The following is a 24,592-nucleotide window of genomic DNA, read 5'->3' on the forward strand; positions in this document are numbered from 1 at the left end:
CCGTAATTAACATTACCTGATTGAGCCAATCATATAAATGTAATTAACTAGAGAGTCGGGGCACCACAAAATAATATTTATAGAGCTGTAATCCTCCGAATAAACTCTTAAAGACCTAGTAATATTTTACATCAATAGCAGTCAATATTAATCGTCACCTTAATTCAGTCTCGGTTATCTTCACAAACCCTGGCTAAGAAGTTGATTCAGCAATACATTAGATTTAATTATTTATTTACTAAATACCTAACTAATCACACAGAATTACATATACAAAGAATGAATCATACCTTGATTACAAATTACGTCATAAAGGAAAACGTCCCTAGCGGTCGGAACAGATATGGGTTTGAGTGAAAGAGCAGGAAGACTGAGGAACAAAGGGTGAAGCTGTGCAATCGTAGATACAGTATCTTATGTATTCTAAATTACCACCCATTTGGAAAAGGAAAATGCAATAAATATTTACTCTGAGCTGTGCTTCGGTAGGTTGGTGGTAGATGGAAGGCCGTGTTGCCAAACCGAGTCCTTTGTCCTTTGAAGAATGTCTCTGGTGGTCAATTGGATATTTTGTAGTAACGTCGTTGTGTGATAGAAGGGATACTCTGTCTGTTCTTTCCTAGACCACATTTGCAGCTACTGTTGCTAACTCAACGGCTAGGAGGTATCACTTCTGTTGTGAATAAGAGTTCAAAGTTCATACCATTCACAACCAAAGCTCACGCTGAGGTTGGCCTAGTTCTGTAGTTGACAGGTTAGTCCTTTTAACTCAGAGGCTGCAGACCTCACGTACTTGGAACAGGAGGTTACATTTTCGTCAAGGGCTTATATAGTGGAGGGAGAAAAGGGGTGTGTTTCATAGTTTACAACCTATGTCTCTTCATGTGGGCGGGCCACTGAGTCGGGCCTAATTCACTCATGAAAACCCAATTCTCACATTTTAGAAGCCAAAATCAGATTTTAGAAGCCAAAATCACATTTCATCCCATCATGAATAATTTCATATTCAAACATTTAAATTGAACAACAACTCCATGTGAATCCGATAACTCTGATGTGTAGACTTTCCACTGTAGAGTTTGTCATCTTATCATTGATGAAAATGTCTCAGATGACAACCGAAATGACATCATATTCATTAAGTACCACTGCATATGTTCAATTGGTCGGATTACCAGAATATAGTTAATTTCCTCCCACCTTCTGATGTTCCCAGAATCTCTATGTTAACCAAGGGGTTTTCTAATGTCACATCAGTAGGGTAGAGATAGGAAAAAGGGGGGAAGAGGTATTTATGACTGTCATAAACCTACCCCCAGGCCAGCGTCATGACACAGGCATAGCAGTGTCAGCGTATGCAGATGACTTTTCTGTGATGAGCAGGATATGCAGGCGCTAGAGACTAGTCTGAAGGTGTACGAGGGAGCTTCATCAGCTAAGGTAAACTGGGGCAAGAGCAAAGCTCTGTCATGTGGGGCATGGGGGGATAGGGCTCCTCTGCTTCCAGGGGGTTTGCAGTGGGGTTGTGAAGGTCTTTAAATCTTGGGGGTGTACATGGGCTCGGAGAGGGTTGGGTCAGGAAGAACTGGGAGGGGCTGTCACAGGCAGTGGTGTCAGGACTGGCTCGCAGACCTGCAACGCAAGCTGGTGGACTTTTTCTGGTCGGGCCATCACTGGCTGAGGGTGGCAGTGTTGTCCATGACCGTCCACGAATGAGGACAGGGCCTGGTGGAACTGGAGAGCAGGGTGGCTTCTTTCTGACTAAACGCGGTGCAAAGACTGCTGTACCATACTGATGTCGGCTGTAGGGAACCAGCATGCACCCTGCAGAGGAGAGCTGGCGGATTAGGGTTGGACTGGCAGCTATTCCTCACGAGGCTGGAGAGGCTGAGTACAACAGGTCTCTCTGATTTTTGCTTTGCAGTGCTGAGGGCATGGCAGCTGCTTAGGGCCCTCACAAGAAGGGGGTGTGGAGCCTGGGCTGTGGGTGTGGGAGGCGCCGATCTTCCACAACCCAGCCATCCCTTTGAGATCGGTTCAGTCGGCTGATGGAAGCCAACTGCTGGGAGAGGAAGAGTGGAAACCCCCAGAAGTCCTGCCACAACAAACAGGAATAACTTATCTTAGGATGCTGGAGAGATTCCTGGAGGAGGTCCAGGAGGCACTGTCTGAGCCGGTAAGAGGGGTTTTTGAGCTGCCAAAGGGGAGGGGCCACCAATGTTTCCGCCACTGCAGGTGACGGCAGAGACTGGAGACTGGCAAAGGGGGTCTGGAGGTCTTGTTCGATTTTAACACTCTGAGCCTGGGGGGGGGGGGGGGGGGGGGGGGTTGAGGGGGTTTGAGGGGGGTGGGAGGTAAAGCCCTCTACAACCTCTGTGTTAAAGTGAGGAACGTTAGGAGCCTAACAGGAGTGTAGGCACATCAGTCGCAGGGGATATGTGGGGCGGAGGGTATGGTGGGTTTTAGATGGAGGTGGCTCTACAAACCCCCAGTACCAAAGGGGTCAAGGGACCTCCCGTGGAGGGTTCTACATGGAGCCCTGGCCACTAACAGCTAGTTGGCACTGGTTGAACCGGGAGTCAGGCAGGGGTGTCCTTTCTGTGATTAATGTGTTTTCTGTGTGTGCCAGGTTAATGCCATTAATGTCTCTGTTGTAATGTCTGTGTGAGAGGTTGGGGTTGTTGTTTTTTTTACTGTTGGGGTGTATATAATGGGGTACAGGTATTCAAATAAGTAGAAGGCTAATGAGTTTTGTTGAATTTTGTGTTTGCTCAGGCAATGTTGGCTATTTGGCTAACAAGGAGGAACAGGGTCAAAGGTGGGGGGATAACAGACCCTTTACTAATATTTAATGGGATGGTCTCTGTGCGCCTTAGGGTGGAATTTAAGTTCTATAAAATGATAAAAAGTGTGGAGATGTTTCTGTATAGCTGGGGAAGATGTTTTGGAAATACGGTTGTAGAAGTGGTGAGTTTTTTGGTTATATATGATGTGTGGTGTGTTTTTGTATTGTGTGGTAGATGAAAAGGTGAGTATGGTACATGTTTGCAGTACAGGATATATTTTGGTGTTTTATTTTAAGGGTGGGGGTTTAATGAAATGAGAATGTTTAATTAAAGAAAGACAATGTCAAGTCTCTCTCTCGCTCTCTCTAGCTCTCTCTAGCTCTCTCTCGCTCTCTCTAGCTCTCTCACTCTCTCGCTCGCTCTCTCGCATTCTCTCTAGCGCTCTCTCTCTCACTCTCTCACGCTCTCTCGCGCTCTCACGCACTCTCTCTCGCACTCTCTCTCTCTCTTTCTCTCGCACTCTTTCTCTCTAGCTCTCTAGCACTCTCTCTCTCTAGCTCTCTAGCACTCTCTCTCTATCTCTCTCTCATGCTCTCTCTTTCTCGCGCACTCTCTCTCTAGCTCTCTCTCATGCTCTCTCTTTCTCGCGCACTCTCTCTAGCTCTCTAGCACTCTCTCTCTCACGCACTCTCTCTAGCACTCTCTCTCGTGCTCTCTCACGCGCTCTCTTTCTCGGGCTCTCTCACGCACTCTCTCTCTCGCGGTCTCTCACGCACGCTCTCTCACGCACGCTCTCTCACGCACTCTCTCTCGTGCTCTCTCTCGTGCTCTCTCACGCGCTCTCTCTCTCGCGCTCTCTCTCGCGCTCTCTCTCGCGCTCTCTCGTGCACTCTCTCTCTAGCTCTCTCGCACTCTCTCTCTCACGCTCTCTCTCGCGCTCTCTTTCGTGCTCTCTCTCTGTCTATGTGTGTGTCTCTTACTCCATATTAAACATTCACCCCTCCTACTCCATTAGCTTAACATGGGCCTCAGGTTGAGATTATGTGCCATCATTATGTGCAATTTGACTCAAGGCCTTAAAGACAGAAGAGTGTAGTTGAAATGGGTCTTTCCTACTGAGTATTTTATGCATCATTCTCACAGTGTAGGAGATGTGTTTAGAACAGTTTGTCATTGTAACCACACACCCACCACATTATAATTCATGAGTAATGATATCTGTTGAGCCCTGAGTAGTATAGTAGCACAGTGTATGATATTCTATCCAGTACATCATCTCTCTCCTTCTTCTCTCCTTCTCTCTGTCTCTCTCTTGCTCAGGGTTGTTACTTATGTGTGAAGCAGTATGCTCTGGAGTGTTCACACATCCCCATGGGACAGATCGTCAACTCTCAGGTAACATTATGGCATCTCTATCTCTGGTGCTGTAAGTTAGACCACAGAGCCGGGCCCAATAAACCAGGCCATAGCCTCCTCTAAGGTATGTATGGGGCTGAGAAAAGAAGGATGATTAAAGAGAGAGACAGATAAGATCTTGTAATCAGCTTGGTTCCACACATCTTTCTGTATCATCATGGTGACTTTATACCTCCCTGGCTATGGTGTGATTCACTTGAATCACTCTTCCTCCCTCCCTTCCACTCTCTCCATCCATCCATCCTCCCTCTCTTTATCGCTATCTCCGGGGACTCACAGTTGTCTCTGTCTCTCTCTCTCTCTCTCTCTCTCTCTCTCTTGCTCTGTCTGTCTCTCTCTGTCTCTCTCTTGCTCTGTCTGTCTCTCTCTCTCTTTCTCTGTCTCTCTCTCTCTCTCTCTCTGTCTCTCTCTCTCTCTTTCTCTGTCTCTCTCTCTCTCTCTTTCTCTGTCTCTCTCTTTCTCTGTCTCTCTCTCTCTCTTTCTCTGTTTCTCTTTCTCTGTCTCTCTCTCTCTCTTTCTCTGTCTCTGTCTCTGTCTCTCTCTTTCTCTGTCTCTGTCTCTCTCTTTCCCTGTCTGTCTCTGTCTCTGTCTCTGTCTCTTTCTCTGTCTGTATGTCTCTCTCTCTCTCTTTCCCTGTCTGTCTCTCTCTCTATGTCTCTCTCTCTTTCTGTCTGTATGTCTGTCTCTGTCTCTCTCCCTCTCCCTCTCCCTCTCTCTCTCTCTGTCTGTAGGTCTCTCTCGCTCTCTCTGTCTGTCTGTGTCTGTCTCTGTCTGTCTCTGTCTGTCTCTGTCTGTCTCTGTCTGTCTGTCTGTCTCTGTCTGTCTGTCTCTGTCTGTCTCTGTCTGTCTCTGTCTGTCTCTGTCTGTCTCTGTCTGTCTCTCTCTCTGTCTGTCTCTGTCTCTGTCTCTGTCTCTGTCTGTCTGTCTCCTGTCTGTCTGTCTGTCTGTCTGTCTGTCTGTCTGTCTGTCTGTCTGTCTGTCTGTCTGTCTCTCTCTCTGTCTGTCTCTCTCTCTGTCTCTCTCTGTCTCTCTCTCTGTCTCTCTCTGTCTCTCTGTCTCTCCGTCTCTCTCTCTCTCTCTGCCTCTCTCTCTCTCTCTCTCTCTCTCTCTCTCTCTCTCTGTCTCTCTGTGTCTCTGTCTCTCCGTCTCTCTCTCTCTCTCTCTCTCTCTCTCTCTGTGTCTATAAAGTTGGAGTGTGTCCAGGTTTAGCTCTAAATGAGGTGTAATTCAGTGTAAAGATGTGTAAACGACTGCTGTGTGTTTGCTGAGCGTCTCCAGATGTTGTATCTCAGCTGGGAGGGAGGGTAAGCCCCAACAGATGCCTAACTCTCATCAGCATCTGGCCAACTACAACTATAAAGCCATCTGAAGTATTTTTTTGTTATTGGTGCCATTTGTTTGTTTGTAAATGTGTGTGCTAGAAGCCAGAAGCTAAATAATGAGTGATTGGTGTAATACTAAACACTAATTTTAGTGTCTGACTCTTTCAGTTGGAACATTTCTGTCGAAATGACATACAACTAGATTGCCAAGAGAGATTTGAAACCACCTTTCCTCCATTTCCTTCTCAAGCAAACTGTCTTATTATATGAAAGAAATCCATGGACTGACTTTGCAAAACATCCTTTTCTCTTCTTTTATTACAGTTTTTCATAAGGATTGCCTGCCATACTGTATATGGTATTCAAATTTTTCAAAAACATTATTGTACTCCTAACCCATATATTTCATGCTGGTAATTGCTTTGCCATGTAAACTATTAGGCAGAGTGTAGTGTGTGGGGTGAGTTATTAGCTACTGCAGCAGTCTGCCTACTCTTTGAACAGAGCTAATGGACTGTGGTGTGGACCAGGGAGATGGCGAGATGGAGCTTGCAGCGGTACGTCTGGTCTGAACTCTTATGTACTAGACTAATGGCTGTGCTCAGCACTGCATACAGTGTACAGGCTGACCCTGTGTTGTTAGAGAGCTGTTCACAATGTAGCCTCGCTCTGGCTCTGGCTCTGACTAGCTCGGTCTTTCTCGCTCCCTCTCTCTTTTTCTTTCTTTCTTCATCCCACTCCCTTTCTCACTCTCATTTTCCTCTTTCTTTCTCATCTCTCCTCCTTGTGACAGATCAGTTTTCAGGTTGTGAGATGACTGTTATTTAATAGGATACAGACAGGCAGGCAGAGAACAAGGTGTCACTGATGCTCAGCGTTTCCCCTCAACGTGTTGGTAACTGTCTCAAAGTGACGTATGTTAGTCTGAGCAGACAGAGCGAGAGAGCGTTCTCTTTAATCACAGTGATTAGAGTTTGAGAAGAGCCATGGCGGTTGCAGAGTCCATCTCGATGCACAGCAGGGTGGTAGACATGTCTGTTAAGCTCTGGAGTAGATGAGTGAGTGGAGCTAGTGTGTGTGTGTGTGTGTGTGTGTGTTTATTTATAATTGGACTCTGTCAGCCTCAGTTCCCCTCAGTGTTGACTGTTGTCTTCGTGGCCTGTCTGACCTGGTCACGCTTGGTGCTCACACACACACTAGTTTGTCACCTCTCTTTTCTAGATAGTTCTAATCGTATTAATGTGAGTGTGTCGCAGTTGTAAATGAGAACTTGTTCTCAACTAGCCTACCTGGTGAAATAAAACATAAATAAAAGTGTAGCAACACAATGAGTTTGTACGTGACTTTGCATGTGTAATAGAGCGTATTTTTATAGGCACTAACTCCGCCATGGCTCTTTGGCCTATGGGGAAACTCATGTTTTTGGGGGGATAAAACGGTCTTATACAAAACATATAAGATCTCTTAAGCCTGTGTTAACCTCAGAACTTATTTTATGTGTTTATCCCAAAACCCCATTATTTCCCCATCCATTTCCCCATAGGGCTCACCAACGAACCAGAGGTAAATCATTTCCGTTTTTTACAAGCTGGGGAGCTCTATTCTGACAATTGTCTTTTGCCTGTCTCATGTTCTTTGTTTGTCCATTTCCTTTCCTTCTGTGTGTGTCTGTGCATACCTCTGTGTATGTTTCTGTGAGTATCTGTCTGTCTCGTCCCATCTCATGTCCCCTCTCCATCAGGGTTCCCTCCTCACCTCAAAGCCTTTCCGTCTCAAGCCATTCCCTGATGCCACACCAGTCTCTGACTCTGCAGTATGTCACAGAACCCTTAGGGGCGGGGTGTCTCTCCCCTCTCTGCATGCTGCAATATCCCCTGATCCCTCTATCTACTTTATCTTTCTCTCTATCTCTCTCTTTCTCTCTCTTTCTTTCTTTCTTTCATTCTGAGGAATGGTGATAGATTCAATCAGACAGAGGAAGCCATCTTCAGTGCAGCCTGGTGGAGCTCTGGGCTCCAATGTCATACTTCCCTACATGTTCTATTCTGCTGTGACTTTTGGGTTCATCTCAGTCCTCTGTCTCAGTCTACATTTTCATCTTGCTGCTGGGCCAAACTGGCCAGAATGATGCTGAGCTTTGATTTGCTGTCTGTCTGTGGGTCAGTGACCCTCCCTCCCATCTCTTCCTGTATCAGTCTGTTTCATGCAGCTGGTGAATAAACTAGCCTAAATGCTGCTCTTTTTGCAGAATACTTACTGTTACTGTCTTTCCCTGTGTTTTTCTTTGCCGCTCAAATCTGGAATGAGCAAACTTCTGACTTACCCTGTCTTATTCAAGCATCTGTCTGTGATTTCTTTAGTACATTTATGAGTTCAAACTTCAGAAAATCTTTGTACCGATATTTAACTTTTTAACAAAGTTCTATACGTTTAAATTCCTCTTTACTAGCACCTGTGAACAGTTTGAAAAGTTTAGCATGAATATTAGTACGTTCAAGTAAGTTTGAAAGGTATAACCAAAATAGTTTTTAGTTCAGAATGGCAGTTGGTAAATGCCTGAGCAATTAATTCACAGTTGACCCAGCAGTTAACAAGACCCTAATAAATGTGTTGGATTAAATAGTAACATCATTATATAGTATTACTAATAGTGTATCTCTGTGGCTTCACTGCTAAAGGGCAGTTGGTACCCTTAATCGCTTCAGCGGTCTTTTGGGCTCAGGAGTCAGAGGTTTCAGTTAATTAGGCTCCAGATCTCTCAATCTCCACTGGGGAACACTGACCAACAGAACCATTAAACCACTTTGTACCAGCCTGTTCCGACTTCTGACATTACACTACTGCAATGTTCTAGCCTTCAATCTCTTCTACAGTCTATACCACTGGAGAAATGTACTCTGTGTTCTGTGCTTTTATTTTATTGAAGGTGTCTGCCCTAGCACAAACTAAAATGGCTAAGTCTGGTACGAAACGTTCACTTCTTCAGGGAGGTGGTGAAAGGTTCAACTCGTTAAGTTGACTTTAAAAGGAAAGGAAAATAACTTTTTCTTGATGTGTAATGAATGCCTCTTGACTAGTACTGGCATTAAATGAACACTGTTATATGATTTTTTTTCGCTGACTCTTTGATTTGATAAGACCTATTTGCATTTGTTCCAGGCAAATGGTCAAGATGAAAGCAGCAGCAGTAATAGCATTTACCCTCCATCCCCCTCCAAACACCCCTCTCCGAACCGCAGTTCCTCGTATTGTGTTGTAATCACAGCATGCTCCAGTCTTTCACCTCAATCATTAGCATTTTGCCATTAATGCTTTTGTAAGCCTCTGCTTTGATGTTGGATTTAATTAAATAAGATACAATTATGAAGTTGATTGATATCACAGTTGCTTACAAAAGCCTCTCACAAAGGAGGGGTGGTAGTAGAGGAGTAGAAGCACTTTAAGTGGATGCTGCCACAGATTGGGTGGATACAAACAGACAGACAATGGACTCTGAGAACGGCTGAAACAGCAGGGGGGTTTTCCTACCGATGTAGACGAATTTAATGGGTCTGCTATTACTATTAGACACTAGATGGATAGAAATGCAGAGAGAGGGAGAGGAGCTAGGCCTAACTTCACAAACATTGAATTGTGCATATAATACTGCCAATACTGGCTTAATATTAATTCAGATGATTGTGTGAATGGTAGGTCATGGGATCCTCTTCCTCTGGGTGAGGTGTGTCCGTGTGTGTCCGTGTGTCCCATTCCCACAGCCCTTACAGAAATCTGTAGTGAGTGTCTACACTGTGTCGCCCTCTCTCCTCCAGCTCTCCATGCTCTTCACCGAGGAGTGTGATAAGGTGATTGGCCTGATGCATGTGCACTCATTCAGCTATGACTTCCACCTGCGGGTGGTTCACCAGTCCTGTTGCTGCTACCGTCTCTTATGACCGAAAATAACTTCTGGATGTCAGAACAGCGATTACTCACCACAAACTGGCAGAAGCTTTTTTTTTTCTTTAATGAGTCCGACGAGCCCAACGTGAAGAGCATACTGCTTTCCAGGGAACAGGCCCAAATCCCCGTCATTTGCGTGAAAAGAGGACGGAGGTTGGGCTGCCTTCTGAGAATTCAACTCACCTCACTACTTCAGACCACACCAACTCACCTCACTACTTCAGACCACCTCACCTCACCACTGCATACCACACCACCTCACCTCACCACTACATACCACACCAACTCACCTCACTACTTCAGACCACACCACCTCACCTCACCACTACATACCACACCAACTCACCGCACTACTTCAGACCACACCACCTCACCTCACCACTACATACCACACCAACTCAATTCACCACTACATATCACACCAACTCACCTCACCACTACATACCACACCAACTCACCTCACTACTTCAGACCACACCACATCATCTCACTACTACAGACCACACCACATCACCTCACTACTACAGACCACACCACCTCACCTCACTAATACAGACCACCTCACCTCACTACTTCAGACCACCTCACCTCACTACTACAGACCACCTCACTACTACAGACCACACCATCTCACCTCACTACTACAGACCACCTCACCTCACTACTACAGACCACACCATCTCACCTCACTACTACAGACCACCTCACGACTACAGACCACTGCATCTCACTACTTCAGACCACACCACCTTACCTCACCTCACTACTTCAGATCACACCACCTCACCTCACTACTTCAGATCACACCACCTCACCTCACTACTTCAGATCACCTCCACTCACTACTACATGCCACCCCACCTCACCTCACTACTACAGACCACCTCACCTCACTACTTCAGACCACACCATCTCACCTCACTACTACAGACCAACTCACCTCACTACCAGAGACCACACCAACTCACCTCACCACGACATACCACACCAACTCACCTCACTACTACAGACCACACCACATCACCTCACTACTACAGACCACCTCGCCTCACTACTACAGACCACCTCACTACTACAGACAACACAATCTCACTACTACAGGCCACACCACCTCACTACTAGAGACCACACCAACTCATCTCACTACTTCAGACCACACCACCTTACCTCACCTCACTACTTCAGACCACACCACCTTACCTCACCTCACTACTTCAGGCCACACCACCTCACTTCTTCAGATCACCTCACCTCACTACTTCAGATCACCTCACTACTACATGCCACCCCACCTCACCTCACTACTTCAGACCACACCATCTCACCTCACTACTACAGACCACCGCACCTCACTACCAGAGACCACACCACCTCACTACTCCAGACCACACCATCTCAACTCACCTCATTACTACAGACCATCTCACCTCACTACTTCAGACCACACCATCTCACCTCACTACTACAGACCACACCACCTCACCTCACTACTACAGACCACACCATCTCACCTCACCTCACTACTACAGACCACCTCACCTCACTACTTCAGACCACACCATCTCACCTCACTATTACCGACCACACCATCTCACCTCACTACTGCAGACCACCTCACCTCACTACTACAGACCACCTCACCTCACTACTACAGACCACCTCACCTCACTACTACAGACCACACCACCTCACTACTACAGACCACACCAACTCATCTCACTACTTCAGACCACACCACCCCACCTCCCCTCACTACTTCAGACCACACCATCTCACCTCACTAAAACAGACAACCTCACCTCACTACTTCAGACCATACCATCTCACCTCACTACTACAGACAACCTCACCACTACAGACCATCTCACTTCTTCAGGTCTCATCACCTCACTACTACAGACAGCACCATCTCACCACACCAACTGATCTCACTACTTCAGGACCACACCACCTCACCTCACTACTACAGACCACCTCACCACTACAGTCCATCTCACCTCACTACTACAGACCACCTCACTACTTCAGACCACATCACCTCACTACTACAGACCACATCACCTCACTACTACAGACCATCTCACCTCACTAATACATACCACTCCACCTCACCTCACTACTACAGACCACACCACCTCACCTCACTACTACAGACCACATCACCTCACTACTTCAGATCACCTCACCTCACCACTTCAGACCACACCACCTCACCTCACTAGTACAGACCATCTCACCTCACTACTTCAGACAACACCATCTCACCTCACTACTTCAGATCACCTCACCTCACTACTTCAGATCACCTCACCTCACTACTACAGACCACACCATCTCACCTCACTACTACAGACCACACCACCTCACCACACTACTACAGACCACACCACCTCATCTCACTACTTCAGACCACACCACCTCACCTCACTACTACAGACCACCTCACTACTTCAGACCACACCAACTCACCTCACTACTTCAGACCACACCATCTCACCTCACTACTACACCCCACCTCACTACTACAGTCCATCTCACCTCACTACTACAGACCACCTCACTACTTCAGACCACATCACCTAACTACTACAGACCACAGCATCTCACCTCACTACTACAGACCACCTCACCACCACAGACCACATCACCTCACTACTACAGACCACCTCACTACTTCAGACCACCTCACCACCACAGACCATCTCACCTCACCACTTCAGACCACATCTGCACGGAGCCTTCACCGTGCGCTGCCACTTTAAGAGCGCATGAGCAGTAAGGAAAGAGGAAATAAAGAGCGCTCGTTCAGCTCTTTGGGGAGGGGCTCTTGGGTGGCGCGACAGTTTGATTGTGTGTGCTGTGCTGCAGAAGTTTTGTTTGTTTTCAGCGTGTGTAGTTTATAAAGTATTTAACTCAATCATCGGTGTAATCGCTCTAGGTCGTGGTTGTGTTTGTTTGGGACCCGTTATGGATCGCATGGATTAGTAGCAACCTTGTTGCGAAGCTTTAACATAAAAAACCAACAAACCATCGGAAGGTCAGACAGTACACCGGCACGCCTGAAGACCACCGCTAAGATCTCTCTTGTTCTCTCTTTCTCTTCCCTCTATCGTTCCAGTTCTTTAACCTGCAACAGACTCTCTATTTTTCAAATGCACTTCCCATTGAAGTTCATTAGAGTTGGACTATTATGACGAAACATGTCTTTCTCAGGTCCTGTTTGAATGGCCCCTATTATCCTGCTGCTGTGTTGATTTGGCAGCAGGCACCTCTATAGCATGCTGCTCTGTTCGCTCATCTCTCTGTTGAGGAAGAATCTCAAAAGCCAATCAGCACACTCTACTGTACACATACAGCATAATTATTGAGCCTACTACACCTATTATTAAAACACATCCGGCCGTTGATTGGATTGTGCCTCCATTCAGAGAGATTGGATGGTTCCAGTCAGGTGTACACGTATTAGATGCAATAGGCTAATTTCCAGTATCATGCCATGTCCATATTAGGTTATTGTGTTCCAGTCCTGATTGGATTTGGATAAGTACCTCTGCAGGTAGATAAGCATGTATTTTGTCAGTGCTGTAGCCTTGACTAGAGTTTCCTGTTAGTCTTGTATCCTTTTAAATGACTACCCATTAAAGTTGTGCTTGTTAGATGGATACATTTCATTTCGGTAACAGCAGTAAGTCACTGAGAACAGATAATCCCTTCTACAATAATTAAACAACGCTTCAATCCAGAGAATCATGAGAAGGGTTTATCAAGAAAAAGTTCAAAATAACTAATTCCAGGTAGAAAGGAGTTGGAGCACTCAACAAAGTAAAATAGATCAATCTCCAACTCCCTTTTACCTGGAATTAGTCTTTTGGGAGTTTTTCTTGGTAAGCCTTTCTCATGATTGTTGTCGTTGTTGAGCCCCCATCCTCTCCTTTGTTTCCTGAAGAGTGGAGGCCCACCTGAACTCTGGCCACTTCAATTCAATAGTTAGTTACTGATGCTACCCATATAGCCTCCACTTGTTGGTTTTGTAAAATAAAGATCCCTATGGCCCTTCTTGAGAGCTCCAATCATTTCAATTATTCTTCATTATACTCAGTTTAAAGTACCCTGCTCCAATTACACGATGGTTGGAGCAACTATGCATCTGTGATTTTCCAAATGTCTGGTGGGCGGGTGGCTTCTCGTGGAGATGGTATTCAAGGTTAATGCCCTCTAGTCAGTAGAGGAGGAGGGTGGGCCAGGCCTGCTCACTCCTGCCTACTCGAGGAGACCGAGAGCCTCATAATCACAGAGGCTTGCATCTGTGTGTGTTGGAGAGGAGAGAAACAAAGCATCCTTGGACGACGGTGATAATCAGAGGTGTGCTTGCATGTTGTTGGCGTTGGAGAGGAGAGAAACGCAGCTCGTTATCCATGGAGAAAGGAATCATGATAATCACAAGCTCTCTCTAAAAGCCCTCATACCTTCCCCTGAGCCCGTGGTTGTGGGCTCCTGGGCTGCTCACTCTGTGACTGACAGCTCCTCCAGGTCTAACAGCCTTCCCACTGTGCACTCAGCTCATCCCTTATGGTGCGGCAGGTAGGGAATAGAGCCGTATCCTCCCTATAATAACCACACAGGCGTTATCCTGACATCAACATAAGGATAGTGGTGCCGTCGTATCCCCCAGCACAGCTGGGAAACATGTCTATGCATACAGTATATCTGAATTGTGATGATGTGTATTAGGATTTGGCTATGTGCAGTATGTGTTACATAGATATGTGTTGCGTGTGGTTCCATTGGGTTTTTCTTGATCCTCTGTCATATCTCTGTTGTGTTGCGAGTCCCCACAGAGCTGCAGGATTTGCATCAGTCCTGCTGAAGACTGAATGTAGATGCTTTATTTTGATGATTCCCAAAGGTTTCATCCATAACAAACTGTTGCGTCATCCACTCCATTTCTAGCTTGAAATCATCTTCTGAAAGGCGATAGCTACCTACTAGCTAGCTACCTGCTACCTACTCTGCCGCACTGTGCTACCTACTCTGCCGCACTGTGCTACCTACTCTGCCGCGCTGTGCTACCTACTCTGCTGTGCTACCTATTCTGCTGTGTTACCTACTCTGCCGCGCTGTGCTACCTACTCTGCCCCGCTGTGCTACCTATTCTGCTGTGCTACCTATTCTGCTGTGCTACCTATTCTACTGTGCTACCTACTCTGCTGTGCTACCTACTCTGCTGTGCTACCTACTCTGCTGTGCTACCTACTCTGCTGTGCTACCTACTCTGCCTCGCTGTGCTACCTACTCTGCCTCGCTGTGCTACCTACTCTGCTGTGCTACCTACTCTGCCGCGCTGTGCTACCTACTCTGCTGTGCTACCTACTCTGCCGCGCTGTGCTACCTACTCTGCCGCGCTGTGCTACCTACTCTGTTGTGCTACCTACTCTGCTGTGCTACCTACTCTGCTGTGCTACCTATTCTGCTGTGCTACCTACTCTGCCGCGCTGTGCTACCTACTCTGCCGCGCTGTGCTACCTACTCTGCTGTGCTACCTACTCTGCCGCGCTGTGCTACCTACTCTGCCACGCTGTGCTACCTACTCTGCTGTGCTACCTACTCTGCTGTGCTACCTACTCTGCCGCGCTGTGCTACCTACTCTGCTGTGCTACCTACTCTGCCGCGCTGTGCTACCTACTCTGCCGCGCTGTGCTACCTACTCTGCTGTGCTACCTACTCTGCCGCGCTGTGCTACCTACTCTGCTGTGCTACCTATTCTGTGGTGCAACCTATTCTGCGGTGCAACCTACTCTGCCACGCTGTATTCCCTATACAGTGCTCTACTTTTGACCATGGCCCATAGTGCACTACTTTTTATCAGAGTCTATGTAGGGAATAGGGTACCATTTGGGATGCGGCCTGTGAGTTAGTTCCATACCCCTAACCCCTCTGGGCACGTCAGAAGTCTACATGCTGTTCACACCAAGGGGATAACTCTCCGCTCCCAGAGGTCTACTCTGCCTACATGTGATAAGCAAATCTAGAAAATCCACAGCATCAAATCAATTTCAAACCAAATTGAACTACAAATGGAATGTGCAATGTGTCTGATGATACCCTTGGCTAGTGACTATTTATTTAAATGATGTCTCTTTCATTATTAAATAAAACATGATCTAATCTACCATGAGGTTGAAGCTTCATGAAGGTCTTTATTCTGAGGAGGATGTTAGCATGGATACTTCCCAAAATGACGCCCTATTTCCTATATAGTGCACTACTTTTTAACAGTGCCCATAGGGCTGTGGTCAAAAGTAGTACACTATATAAAGAATAGGGTACCATATGGGAAACAGCTGTAGCTAAACGCTGCTTTGCTTCACAACATTTCTCAGTGGTCTTCCAATGTTTTGAATTTCAAGAACAAGTAAAGGACGGGAGTTACTATTGAGAATGACTATTGAGATGAATTTCAAAGCAAGAGTGCTTAGAAGCAAAGATCAGAAACATTAGGCTACATATATATATAGGAAAAAGGGTGCCATTTGGGACAAGACAATGGTTTATAGTAGAGAGCTACCCTTTTTCTAAGATAGTTATATGCCTTATTATTCTTTAATCAAAGATGTGCTCTTTATTTTAGTGTGGTGGTATAGCTACAGTAGAGACCTGCCCTCTTCAAAGAGATAGTTATGCATCTTAATCAACGCTGTGCTCTTCAAACTAGCTCTGTCTTTCCCACAGGGATCTCGGCATTTATCAACAGAAAAGTCCTAATTAAAAACCCAAACATCCTATTTATATGTCCATGTTAAAGAAGAAGTGGAATGGAAACTTCACAGTCAGTGATCTGAACACAGATTAAGAATGTAGTGAAGTATGGACTGTGAGAACTGAGTAGGCTCTGCAGCATTGCAGAGGTCGCTGGTGGAAATTTCCCTACAGCTCACCCGCTGCCTTGTCTTCCCTTCCGTTCCTCTTCTCTACTAATTTTCTGCTATTCATAGATGTATGCCAGGGAATCACTGATTGTCAGCCAAGCAATGTTAGATTCAAAGCCAATTGAGTAATTGGCGTGTACTATTTGGCCATTTTTTAATTTGCAAGGGAATATCTAGAAGAAGTCTTTGAAAGATCTTTAACTTAATTCCTGATGTATCCTTTTCTCAGTGTGTAGGCTCATTGTTCCTCCAATAGTAGGATTTATGTAGCTGGTGCTGGTTTGAATTTGGGTGGTAACTGGTCAGGGTAAAGCATTTGTTTGTCTCTAAGTTAAGATCTTTGGTTCGAAACTTTGCACAATCAAACTTTGGGTGTTTTCAGCAATGTGCGGCCCAAGTGTCAAGGCTTCCTCTCCTCTGTTCCTATAGGGTCAAAACGTTGCACAATAACACTGTCGTGTCTTTACTATCATTAAACTGAAGACTCTCTGTAAATAATTATCTGTAATTAGTTACTCGATTAAACTGAAAAATCATGTAACTATAATTAACTAGGAAGTTGGGGCAACAAGGAAAGTATTCAGATTACAAAGTTATAATTTCCCAATATAACCTTTCAGATATTTTTCTTCATTAAACAGCCCACAACCATATTACACCATTCTACAAACAGTATCATCCTCACTCATTCATCTTATACAACAATTAGATGTAAACCTCATATCCGAGGCTATTATATAAACAGTGTTATGGTAATGTGGCCACACCGTCTCTCTTGAGCTTCCCCAAGTTGTGACAAACGCACAACGTTCGTAGCTGGATTCTTCACCGATCTTTTACACTTTCTCTGGAACATGACATTTGTTCGTACCTCAAGTTCTGTGAGGTGGAAGGATTTCCTTTGTCTCCATGAAAAACTACTCTCTCTACCATGAGGCAGGGTCTTCCTTAGGAATTTACGACCTCACTCTGCCCACAGCAGTCTGGTTGTAGAAGCAGAGAGCGGGGGAGGGTGCTCGCTGTACTCAAAGAGGGCAACGTCATGACAACACTGTGAGAGCATTTAGCACTGTGTGACCCAGGCCTCCATCTTTCTTTCAAGGCTTTGTGTCCTCTATCTTTGTTCCCACAGGATTGTTTCTTGACCATGAGTCCCAGCTGGTACCAAAGTCTGATCAAAGTGTCGCTGACTCGCTTCCCTCAGAGCTGCCGACACTTTGACCAGAGTGGCATTCAGTATCTGGTAAGAACAAAACCACTAATATAACATATACAGTGCCTTGCGAAAGTATTCGGCCCCCTTGAACTTTGCGACCTTTTGCCACATTTCAGGCTTCAAACATAAAGATATAAAACTGTATTTTTTTGTGAAGAATCAACAACAAGTGGGACACAATCATGAAGTGGAACGACATTTATTGGATATTTCAAACTTTTTTAACAAATCAAAAACTGAAAAATTGGGCGTGCAAAATTATTCAGCCCCCTTAAGTTAATACTTTGTAGCGCCACCTTTTGCTGCGATTACAGCTGTAAGTCGCTTGGGGTATGTCTCTATCAGTTTTGCACATCGAGAGACTGAAATTTTTTCCCATTCCTCCTTGCAAAACAGCTCGAGCTCAGTGAGGTTGGATGGAGAGCATTTGTGAACAGCAGTTTTCAGTTCTTTCCACAGATTCTCGATTGGATTCAGATCTGGACTTTGACTTGGCCATTCTAACACCTGGATATGTTTATTTTTGAACCATTCCATTGTAGATGTTGCTTTATGTTTTGGATCATTGTCTTGTTGGAAGACAAATCTCCGTCCCAGTCTCAGGTCTTTTGCAGACTCCATCAGGTTTTCTTCCAGAATGGTCCTGTATTTGGCTCCATCCATCTTCCCATCAATTTTAACCATCTTCCCTGTCCCTGCTGAAGAAAAGCAGGCCCAAACCATGATGCTGCCACCACCATGTTTGACAGTGGGGATGGTGTGTTCAGCTGTGTTGCTTTTACGCCAAACATAACGTTTTGCATTGTTGCCAAAAGGTTCAATTTTGGTTTCATCTGACCAGAGCACCTTCTTCCACATGTTTGGTGTGTCTCCCAGGTGGCTTGTGGTAAACTTTAAACAACACTTTTTATGGATATCTTTAAGAAATGGCTTTCTTCTTGCCACTCTTCCATAAAGGCCAGATTTGTGCAATATACAACTGATTGTTGTCCTATGGACAGAGTCTCCCACCTCAGCTGTAGATCTCTGCAGTTCATCCAGAGTGATCATGGGCCTCTTGGCTGCATCTCTGATCAGTCTTCTCCTTGTATGAGCTGAAAGTTTAGAGGGACGGCCACGTCTTGGTAGATTTGCAGTGGTCTGATACTCCTTCCATTTCAATATTATCGCTTGCACAGTGCTCCTTGGGATGTTTAAAGCTTGGGAAATCTTTTTGTATCCAAATCCGGCTTTAAACTTCTTCACAACAGTATCTCGGACCTGCCTGGTGTGTTCCTTGTTCTTCATGATGCTCTCTGCGCTTTTAACGGACCTCTGAGACTATCACAGTGCAGGTGCATTTATACGGAGACTTGATTACACACAGGTGGATTGTATTTATCATTAGTCATTTAGGTCAACATTGGATCATTCAGAGATCCTCACTGAACTTCTGGAGAGAGTTTGCTGCACTGAAAGTAAAGGGGCTGAATAATTTTGCACGCCCAATTTTTCAGTTTTTGATTTGTTAAAAAAGTTTGAAATATCCAATAAATGTCGTTCCACTTCATGATTGTGTCCCACTTGTTGTTGATTCTTCACAAAAAAAATACAGTTTTATATCTTTATGTTTGAAGCCTGAAATGTGGCAAAAGGTCGCAAAGTTCAAGGGGGCCGAATACTTTCGCAAGGCACTGTACACAGATATAAACACTACAAAAACATATATATTGAACAAAAATATAAATGCAACATGCTACAATTTCAAATATTTTACTGAGTTCACATAAGGAAATCTGTCAATTTAAATAAATTCATTAGGCCTAATCTATGGATTTCCCAACTGGGAATACAGTCATGTTGGTCACAGATACCTTAACAAAAGTTAGGGGCATGGATCAGAAAACGCATAGAGTTGATCAAGCTGTTGATTGTGGCCTGTGGAATGTTGTCCCACTCCTCTTCAATGGCTGTGCGAAGTTGCTGGATATTGGCGGGAACTGGAACACGATGTCATACACGTTGATCCAGAGCATCCCAAACATGCTCAATGGGGGGGGGGGGGGGACATGTCTGGTGAGTATGCAGGCTATGGAGAACTGGGAAATGTTCAGCTTCCATGCATTATCATGCTGCAACATGATGTGACGGCGGCGGATGAATGGCACGACAATGGGCCTCAGGATCTCGTCACAGTATCTCTGTGCATTCAAATCGAAATCAATAAAATGCAATTGTTTGTTGTCCGTAGCTTATACATACCCATGCCCACCCATGCCCAGGCACTCTGTTCACAACATTGACATCAGAAAACCGCTGATCAGCAAATCACACAACACCATACACGTGGTCTGCAGTTGTGATGTCTGTTGGACGTAGTGCCAATTTCTCTAAAACATTGGAGGCGGCTTATAGTAGAGAAACGAACATTTAATTATCTGGCAACAGTTCTATTGGACATTCCTGCAGTCAGTATGCCAATTGCATGCTCCCTCAAACCTTGAGAAATCTGTGGTATTGTGTTGTGTGACAAAACTGCACATTTTAGAGTGGTCTTTTATTGTCCCCAGCACAAGGTGTACCTGTGTAATGATCATGCTGTTTAATCAGCTTCTTGATATGCCACGCCTGTCAGGTGGATAGATTAACTTGGCAAAGGAGAAATGCTCACTAACAGGGATGTAAACAAATTTGTACACAAAATTTGAGAGAGAGAAGCTTTTTGTGCATATGGAAAACTTCTGGTATATTTTCTTTCAGTTCATGAAACATGGGGCCAACACGTTACATGTTGCCTTTATATTTTTGTTCAGTGTAAAAACTACAACTCCCTACAGCACTTTGTCCACAATTACACTACAATTAAAATTGCTCGTCAAAATGGGTTCCAGAGTGTGGCTTTCAGAGCTCAACCACCACTAAATCAAGGTCATGTTCAGTAGAGCACACGTAACAAAATCTGCAATGGAAAAGGTAGCAAAACCTTTCTCCCTACTGAACACTACCATTCCAGTAAATTAAGAGGTGCTTTGTTCACTAAACTAGAGCTGTCCTCTCCATATGGAGTATGTACACACTTGCATACATAGGAATACAGCAGAGCACCACCCGCTGCTGTACCTCCAGCAGAATATAATGTAGAGAAACAGGGGAAAGCACCCCGCTAAGCAAATTAATTATCCCGTTTTCTCCTTCACATTCATTGTGATTGCATCCGCTTCAAGTCAAACTGTATCTTGACACTGCATGCAACAACATCAAAACCAGCTCCTTGAGCTGCAGACGTTGTTATTAGCATGGGTGCCTGTATCAAAGTTCCTATAGCTCTGTCATTGGACTCCACTGTTTATATACGATATCTATTCAAGAAATATACTGTAGCCTTCTGTGTAATATCCTATAATGAATTCCATCCCTACATCCCCTATTTGATTTCAATGAATTTTGGAGGTGATCTTGTTAAGTTCTTATGGACTAATCCGCCATCAGGAAATGCCGCAAGTACCCTTGAACTTTTCTAAAGTTTCTCTCAGGCTTCTAACTTTTATTTGTGACAGGGGAAAGCAAGAACAATTTGAATGTGAAGAAGGAAAAAATGTGTATATTAAAAAATCTAAAATTGAGAGACCTCTGCAGTTTGGAGGAAGGGTTTAAGCGTTGTATAAAAATGTGAAATGCGGCTCTCAAGGGAGATTATGGGAGTCTTATGGGGAATAATTGTCGGTGTCAAGAGGTTAGTCACTACTTAGTTTGGTAATTGGGAGACTTGAGATCAAAAGAACATCCCCCTCACTACTTCTCTTCTGAAGATGTTCTACCCTAGTACTGTACATGGTGACGTAAACTCAACCTGCCCTTCCCTCCCTAGCAAACATCAGTCACACACTATTCCTTTTTTTGTCCCAGAGAGCAAAAGACTATAAATAGTTCAAACACAAGATCCCATTAACTGTAGTCAGTCACCTATTTTTGTTCAAAGTTATACTGTGGGGAATGGGGGGGATCGAAATATACTGTGGGGAATAGGGGGGGGAATTGTAAGTCATTATAGCTTGAAATGAACAGTTCTGCCGTTCCCTTCTTTCTTTCAGGCTGTCCTGAACCAGAAATTCACTGACTGCTTTGTTCAGGCAGGAAAAACGGTGAGTCATTGTGATGTCTTCCCCTTGTTATGCTCTTTATAGCATTCTATAGCTACACTATATGAATTCCTTATAAGCTATAAGGTGAGATTACATTGTTTTCAATTGAACTTTATTTTGCCCCCTCCTCCCCCTCCCTCCAGAGCCTCAAGGTTGCATTTAGGGAGCCATTGCCATCCCAACTGCAGCCTAGGAACAGCCCCTCGCCCCAGCTGGTGTCCATGCACCATCACCTGGAGTCTGATCAACACAGCCTGCTACAACTTGTGGACAGGCCTGCTGTAGGCCTGGAGGGCCAATCAGGGCCAGGTGGGCCACAGAGAAACAGGCTGCTGGGAGGTGTAGTTCCAGACAGATGGCTTCATTTATAAGCCATCTTGGCATGTGGGACACAAAAAAGGATGTTATTGTTGAAAAGTGCTAAATCAGCGAATCAAAGAGTTCACATGTCAAGACTTCCTGTGCAATTTACCACTGGGAGAAAAGATACACTATTGTTAAAGGGATAGTGCAAGATTTTGGCAATAAAGCTGTACCTGTAGACTTCCAGTTGCGCTAACGCTAGTTAGGCTCACAAAAACTACCTTCAACTTCCTTCAAACTGCACGCAGAGACATAGAAATGACATCTGACATTGCAAAAATCTTGCACCATCCCTTTAAAGATACGACCTTACCGGCCTGTGTCACCCGGCCTGTGTTTTGGTAAAAAGATGAGGGATGTGCCTGGAAAAATTGGTATCAAAATTATAGTTTAACTTGTTTTGAGGGTGTACAGTGTTTGTTTACATTTACATTGTTTACAAGCATTGGAGTAAAATAAGATTAAGATTATATTTGTTCTGATAAGGTACCGCAGTTGAACTAAGTTATATTCTTTAAGAATCAATGGGAATACATCATTCATTTAGATGTCCAAAAATTGATGTAGCAACGAACTAGCTTTAAAGCACATGAAGGGCTCTATTAAATCAGATCCCCTTTAGCTGACATCCACATAGCTCTTGTTTTGGTGGTGTCGGAGGTGAAACGGCGTTAGAGCTGTCAAATCCACAAGTGGCTCCTGGCATTATACAGTGCCTTCGGAAAGTATTCAGACCCCTTGACTTTTTCCCCATTTTCATATGTTACAACCTTATTCTAAAATGTTTTAAATTGTTTTTTTCCCTATTCAATCTACACACAATACCCCATAATGACAAAGCAAAAACAAGTTTGTAGAAATGTTTGCTAATTTATTAAAAAATGTCAAACTGAAATATCACATTTACGTAAGTATTCAGACCCTTTACTCATTACTTTGAGGAGTGAGTACTGGTCGCGATTACAGCACCGAGTCTTCTTGGGTATGACGCTATAAGCTTGGCACACCTGTATTTGGGGAGTTCCTCCCATTCTCTGCAGATCCTCTCAAGGTCTGTCAGGTTGGATGGGGAGCGTTGCTGCACAGCTATTTTCAGATCTCTCCAGATATGTTCGATCGGGCTCTAGCCACTGTCTTGGCTGTGTGCTTAGGGTCGTTTTCCTGTTGGAAGGTGAACCTTCGCCCCAGTCTGAGGTCCTTACCTGCTCCAGAGCGCTTTTGATCAAGAATCTGTACTTTGCTCCGTTCATCTTTGCCTCGATTCTGACTAGTCTCCCAGTCCTTGCCGCTGAAAAACATCCCCACAGCATGATGCTGCCACCACCATGCTTCACCGTAGCAATGGTGGCAGGTTTCCTCCAGATGTGACTCTTGGCATTCAGGCCAAAGAGTTCAATCTTGGTTTCATCAGATCAGAGAATATTTTTCAGAGAATCCTTTTGGCAAGCTCCAAGTGCCTTTTACTGAGAAGTGGCTTCCGTCTAGCCACTCTACCATAAAGGCCTGATTGGTGGAGTGCTGCAGATATGGTTGTCCTTTTGGAAGGTTCTCCCATCTCCACAGAGGAACTCTAGAGCTCTGTCAGTGACCATCGGGTTCTCGGGCACCTCCCTGACCTAGGGCCTTCTCCCCAGGTTGGTCAGTTTGGCCGGGGGGGCAGCTCTTGGAAGAGTCTTGGTGGTTCAAACTAATTCCATTTTAAGATTGATTGAGGCCACTGTGTTCTTGGGGACCTTCAAAGCTGCATAAATGTTTTGGTACCCTACCCCAGATCTGTGCCTCGACACAATCTTGTCTCAGAGCTCTACGGACAATTCCTTGGACCTCATGGCTTGGTTTTTGCTCTGACGTGCACTGTCAACTGTGGGACCTTATATAGACAGGTGTGTGGCTTTCCAAATCATGTCCAATCAATTGAATTTACCACAAGTGGACTCCAATCAAGTTGTAGAAACATCAAGGATGATCATAGGGCGATAGCATAGGGTCTGAATACTTATGTAAGTAAGGTTTTTTATTTTTAATACATTTGCAAACTTTTCTAGAAACTTGATTTCGTTTTTTAATTTGGGTATTTTGTGTAGATTTAGAAGGATTGTAAAAATGTAATCCATTTTAGAATAAGGCTGTAATGTAACAAAATGTTGAAAAAGTAAAAGGGTCGAATACTTTCCAAAGACACTGTACCTAAAGTGGACTTTGCCATTGGCTGCATGACATTGCATTGAGAAATTCCATGGAGCCTTGTTTACAAGTTTGAACATAAGAATGTGAGACGTAAAGTACACCTTAATAAGGCTGATAAGAATACTAATTATTTAGGTAAATTAGTATGTAGCCTACACTTTCTCCTTCTGAACTTCTAACATGAGTGCGACGGGTGTGGATTCGTGACAATGATCAAGAACAGCTGCTCACCGATTTTGACAGCTCCAACGTACGCAGTTACACTTCTGACGCCGCTAAAACATCAGCTATGCGGGTGTGAGCTATCGGCGGT

The 24,592-nt window shown here is 44.7% G+C and overlaps 1 protein-coding gene across 1 annotated transcript; it reads left to right on the forward strand.

Annotated features, from left to right (window-relative positions):
* Positions 1-1,276: 1,276 nt before the first annotated feature.
* Positions 1,277-22,857, forward strand: LOC110524625 (KICSTOR complex protein SZT2). Its single transcript, XM_036978455.1, has 5 exons — positions 1,277-2,176; positions 4,107-4,181; positions 17,525-17,635; positions 21,679-21,729; positions 21,873-22,857. The coding sequence occupies exons 1-5, from the start codon at positions 2,129-2,131 to the stop codon at positions 22,098-22,100; spliced, it is 513 nt and encodes a 170-aa protein (XP_036834350.1). The 5' UTR covers positions 1,277-2,128; the 3' UTR covers positions 22,101-22,857.
* Positions 22,858-24,592: the final 1,735 nt, after the last annotated feature.

The sequence above is a fragment of the Oncorhynchus mykiss genome, chromosome 5 (assembly GCF_013265735.2).
Source record: "Oncorhynchus mykiss isolate Arlee chromosome 5, USDA_OmykA_1.1, whole genome shotgun sequence".
NCBI classification, from domain to species: domain Eukaryota; kingdom Metazoa; phylum Chordata; class Actinopteri; order Salmoniformes; family Salmonidae; genus Oncorhynchus; species Oncorhynchus mykiss.